The following is a 6,000-nucleotide window of genomic DNA, read 5'->3' as shown; positions in this document are numbered from 1 at the left end:
GGAGTCGCCAATGGTGTACAGTGCATGTCCAAGCAGATGGACAAGTTGAGCTGTCAGGAGAAGTCACAGACATCGCTTGCCGAGACAAATGCCGTGCTGCAGCAGATGCAGCGCAGTTACGAAGAGCTGCAACAGCAGTTGCACGACAGGGATGTGGAATGGACGCAGCGTCAGCAGGAGTTGGAGCATCATTTGCGTCACAAGCAGGATCAGCTGAATGCCGCCAAGCAGCAAGTGCTGCAGCTGCAGACACGCATTCGCGATCAGGAAGCGCAGGAGCGGATAAAGGAGCTAGGCAAGGAACTGCAAGCGCACCAGCACCGAGATGAAGGAGCGTGATCTGCGCGATCGTCTGGCGTTGTTTCAGGATGAGGTCAGCGCGATGCGCACTTCGTCGCAGCTTCGCAGTCCCAGCAACCACAGCAATAGCAATGGCAACCACAGCAACCGTCTCAACGATAGCAGCGGTGAGCTGTGCCGTCTGACCAACGATATGGAGAGTTTGCGCTGTGTGCTGAAGCTGAAACAGGCCGATATCCCGACGCTGTCCAAGCAGAACGCAGAGCTGCAGCGTGAGAACGACGAGCAACGCAGTTTGAGCAATCGTGTCACTCTGCTGCACCGTCTGTATCGCTCTGTTAATCGCTTCGTTCTCAATTACGATCAGCTTTGCATGTTGATTTGTCAAATAGCGGCAATACTTAATAATCGTTCATTGCTATCAGTTTCAGAGAATCCTGACGATTTGGATGCGCTAACTTCCGCTCATCTACTGTTTGGTGGTCCTCCAACCGTGATTTTTCAGCCCGACATAACTACGCTGGACTACAATCGGTTGATGGTTGGCAGCGTGTTACTCAGCTGCAGCAGGTCTTCTGGACTAGATGGCGGGAGGAGTATCTGACTCTTCTCCAGCAAAGATCCAAGTGGCGTACTCCTGATCGTCGTCTCCAAGTCAACGACGTGGTCTTGGTGAAGGACGAAAATTTGCCTCCTCTTCGGTGGCCGCTAGCCCGTGTCATGTCGCTTATCCCTGGCAAGGACGGCGAGTGTCGAGTTGCCGAGCTAAAGACGACGTGTGGCAGCACCCGGAGAGCTATAAACAAACTCTGTCTACTGCCCCTGAAGGATGATGTTGAAAGATAGGCTTTCAACGGCGTGAGTATGTCGGGAGCAGCAGACAGCGCATGTTAATGCAATGCGGTGGCAGCGTCTGCCAGCAGCGCTGCATCTGTCGGCAGCGCTGTATGCTCTCTGTTAGCGATCGCTTGTAGTTCGATCGGCTGATTGCCTGTTAATCTTGGTTTGACTATTCAATTGTAAACGCTTGTAATCGTGTCGGTGGCGAAGCTTGGTACTACGCAAGTCACAGCCAAATAATCCAAAGTGGTGGTTACATATACGAACATATGTGCCATTTAATAAACAATTGAACTTGAAATTCGCGTGTTTTATTTATTAACAATAGACGTGCGAATAAAGCTACTAAAAAGCTTAGTAGCTCAACAATATGTTTCAAAACAGTCGGAGGCGTTGGATATAAAATTGCTATACAGAGCATTAGTTGGAAAGTACCCCACATTGTTCCAAGCGATACTACTAAAATTAAAATGTTCAATGTAGTCAAAAGTGGAGCTACACTTCCACTTTCATTCCGCAGCTGGGATTGTTATATAAATCCCTCGTTGGTACTGCAAATAGAGAACGTCCACGGTTTGCAGTCATTGCGTTTACATTAAATGGTAATCTAATTACAAACAATTTGAGAAATGCAAAAGTGTATTTAAATTCTGAAGTCTATCCATATGAAGATTTAAAGGTAAAATTCAATGCAAATCGGTTTGCTGGCTTGTATGATATGTACGTGAAATTCCAAGAGAGTTACTACAACCGGGAGCCTTCTCCACTTTTGTCACCACTAGACTTCAAGTCAAAGGCTCCTATTGTTGTTGTTGATCTTTCATATCAAAACGAGTCGGTCAAATCAGGACCAATTGATGAGTTGAATACAAAGGTATATTGCCTTCTCATTCACGATCGTCTAGTTGAATATACCCCACTGACCGGATTAGTTCAACGTATCGTATAATGATTTCCCAAAATATTTCTTCATTCACCTTTTGGAAATTATTACGAGTAGACGTCAACGGATTGAAAGAAATTTAAAAATGATATTGATTGAAAACAAAACCAACTCCACAACTTATATTTCGATACAACAACTTATAACTGGAATAAATAATTTTATGAAAATGTTTAAGAATAAAATTTTTCCTGAACACATGGAATATTTATCAGAATCATTGAAATATTTTAATAATAGAATATGTGATGGACCATTGGTTTCTAATGTTCATGGACAACATTTCACATCCTGCTGTTGGGCTCATAACGATGTGGAGGATGGAGTCGATACATGTGCCTGTCATTTCTATACTGTTCGCTCACAAAAATAATGAAAAAATAGAAAATGTATGTTAATTTAGAGAATCGATTTTAAACAATGTATTTGGAAATAAAAGTATGATACATACAGAACATGAAAAGAAGAATAGTATATCTTTAAGGGAAATGGAATTTTTACAGCACTATTCGGCTTTTCTTTCAGATTTTTATTTTATCTTTAAGTGTCTTGGAAATGGTGTTGTGCTCTCGTCTGATTTCCATCACGTTCCCATCCTTTTTAACGTTCATCCCGTAATCCTTCCTCCGCTAAGATTTCGAATACATTCGAATTGACGAGACAAGTGGGCATCACGCCTTCGTTCGTTTTACAGATAGCGTTGAGATTCCGAACATATTTCATCACGTTTCTCAACGTTGATTCATGTTAGACGTTCGATCGTCTTGGATGTAGCGTTGCGTCACGTGCGTGGCGCCTACAATGGCCGCAAATTCTTGTTCTGTAGTGGGCTTATTACATTCACCTTGAGTGAACATTCTTGAAGCGTATGCTACTGGAAGTTGTTGACCATTGTGGTCTTGTGTAAGTACCGCTACTAGCATCGCTTGTTAGGCAAAATTCTTTGCTGAAATCTGGGTACTGCAATATTGTTAGTTTCATTATATCCTTTTTTAAACATTCGAATGCACTATTGCATTCTGGAGTCCATTCGAATTGGATATTCTATTTACAAAGCCGCGTTAAGTGGCTTGAGTGATTAGAAACATTTTTAATAAAACCTCTGTAACTATTACAGACAAAGAAAAAAACATTTCCCAGGATGTATTTTCAGATTATGTTGTCTACATAACTCAAATACATTTGTTAAATTTTTGAGCATATGGTTTTCTGGACAACCTATTACTACTATCATCCATACAAGAAATGCTTGCGATGGTTCAAGACCAGAGAATGCAAGTGTTATCATACGTTGGAAAGAGTTTGGTGCTACTCTCAGTCCGTATGGTAGTCGCGTGAAGCGATATGAGCCGTTGGCTGTTGAAAATGATGTTATATCTCTCTATACTTTTTCTTATTCTATCTGGTGAAATCCATACATTAGGTCGAGACATGAAAAATGTCATAGTCTTCCAATGATTCGCATTTGATCTTTGCGCCTTCTATTATGGCGTCTTTAGTATTTATATTTATAATACGAATCAATGTGATTTCGCTATCGACAATTGTGCTTGCTACTATTATGCCCGGTTGTAGCTCCTGATTTGGTATTACAATCGTTTTTCGTTAGTGACTTTGACTTGTCTAATTACTTTGCATCTAGCTGGCAATAATAATGTGTTGGAATCTAAGTTGTGTAAAATTGGAATGTTTAAAGGTCTATTGAAGTTATTGGGTCCTCTTATGAAGTAGTCTTGATTGCTTTGAAATTCTAATATGCAATTGTATTTTTAATGAAATCCTTGCCTAATACCTGTAATATTTGATATATTACTAAAATTTAAGTTGTTATATTCATTTGCTTTGTCTTTTAGCAATGAAATGTCTGCACCTATGTCTATTAATAATGTGTTTGTTTTGTAGTTTTTACTTTCATGAAAATACTCAGATTTAGGTTCAATTTAAACACCTTTACTGCTGATTGCTTAAGGGGTTTGGCTGCTTTCCCATTGTACTTTGTTATTTTGTTATTTTGGCTTTGGTTACCTTCGGTTACCTCCGCCTCTGTTATTACCACGGCCGCGATAGCTTCCGCGACCTCTGTTATTATTGTTATAACCTTGGTTATAATTCTGGTTGTAATTATTTCTGCCTCTACCGCGATAATTGGCATTATAATTACCTCGTCTATTATTCCCATTGTAGAATAAGACTGTGTTAGAATTGACGATCATTTCTGTACTGCATTGTATATATTTATACCCGCTACCCATAGGGTAGAAGGGTATTATAACTTTGTGCCGGCAGGAAATGTATGTAACAGTTAGAAGGAGGCATCTCCGACCCTATAAAGTATATATATTCTTGATCAGCGTCAACAGCCGAGACGATCTAGCCATGTCCGTCTGTCCGTCTGTCCGTATGAACACCTAGATCTCAGAGACTATAAGAGATAGAGCTATAATTTTTTCGACAGCATTTGTTATGTTTGCACGCAGATCAAGTTTGTTTCAAATTTTTGCCACGCCCACTTCCGCCCGCAAATCAAAAATCGAATAACAAGCGTAATTGTAAAGCTAGAATTTTGGTATATACAATAATAACTATAGCATTTATGATTGCTGATAAAAATTTTAGAAGTTATTAAAGAAATAGTTTTGTATGGGCAAAAACGCCGTCTATGTGTTGTATGTATGCGTATACGTATATACAGGCTCGCCTCTATATTTGTATCTGTATGCAAGAGGCACTGCGATAGCTCTATTGCTAGAGTGCAAGCATATTACTGTTGCGGTAGTCGGGGACTCGGGTTCGAGCCCGCTCGGGGTACAAAATTTTATTTTTTTAATCGTATTTACAACAATTATAAATAAAAATTGTGGATTTTATTAAAGAAATATTTTGTATGAGCAAAACCGCCTGCTATGTATGTATTTTATGTATGCGTATACGTATATACATGCTCATCTATATTAGCATCTGTATGCATAGGGGTTCTTAAGCAATGCGATAGCTCAGGTGGTAGAGTGCAAGCCGCGTATGTTGTGGTGCCCGGGTTCGAACCCGCTCGAAGTACAAACTTTTTTTTTTTAACCACCCGGCCGGTGGTGCTCGAGTTCAAATCCCGATCGAAAATACATGCATATTTATTTTTAATATTTTGAGATTATTACCGCAATATTTTGCTTTTATTCAAAATGGGTAGCGGGTATTTCACAGTCGAGCACACTCGACTGTAGCTTTCTTACTTGTTTTCCATTGCATCATTGAATGTACTAAATGTACCCGCTGTTAAGATCATTTTGAATGACTCATTGGCACAGTTTTTGATCATTGCCGATATCGACTCTTTTGTCGCGAATTTGTCGGCATTATCGGCGTCTAATCCGCCGTCTATGTAAGCTGCTTTGAGCTGCTTACGCATATTGTCTATTTCGGTAGCGTACTGGGACGCGGTTTTGCCTTTTGTTGGGCATTCATTAACTTGGCTTTTATAACGTCAGGTGATTCGCCTTTTACGTTTACCTGCAATATGTTAATTATTGCTTGTATTGATGTCGCATGTTCGACTTTGTACGTCAATGGTCCAATAATTTTGGTATTGAAGACCTCTACGGCTAAAGCTTCCTGATCTCCTTTAGTTAGATCCGTCAACTTTAATGCTGTCACAAACCTGTTTAGATGGAGTTTCTTACCATCGAATTCAGGTATTGTGGCGGATACTTGTTTAAGGTATGCTCTATGAGCTTCCAGTGTATTGGCCATGCTTATGGTAGCAGATTGTAATATATTTATTTTATCTTTTCTATGGATTCGATATCGCTTTCGATATCCAAATCCTCTTGCGGTTGTGACTCGTCCAGTCCTTTTAGCTGGCTTTCGTCGAATTCCGCTATTTTGAATATTTCGGTTGGTACTTCTATTATAATACTGTGTCT

At 40.2% G+C, this 6,000-nt stretch overlaps 1 protein-coding gene across 1 annotated transcript; it reads left to right on the top strand.

Annotated features, from left to right (window-relative positions):
* The first annotated feature begins 382 nt into the window (after nt 1-382).
* LOC132797773 (uncharacterized) lies at nt 383-1,146 on the top strand. The gene is made up of 2 exons (XM_060809553.1): nt 383-793; nt 850-1,146. The coding sequence occupies exons 1-2, from the start codon at nt 383-385 to the stop codon at nt 1,144-1,146; spliced, it is 708 nt and encodes a 235-aa protein (XP_060665536.1).
* The last annotated feature ends 4,854 nt before the right edge of the window (nt 1,147-6,000 follow it).

The sequence above is a fragment of the Drosophila nasuta genome, unplaced genomic scaffold, assembly GCF_023558535.2.
Source record: "Drosophila nasuta strain 15112-1781.00 unplaced genomic scaffold, ASM2355853v1 ctg19_pilon, whole genome shotgun sequence".
NCBI classification, from domain to species: Eukaryota; Metazoa; Arthropoda; class Insecta; order Diptera; family Drosophilidae; genus Drosophila; species Drosophila nasuta.
This window is presented reverse-complemented; position numbering and strand designations above follow the sequence as displayed.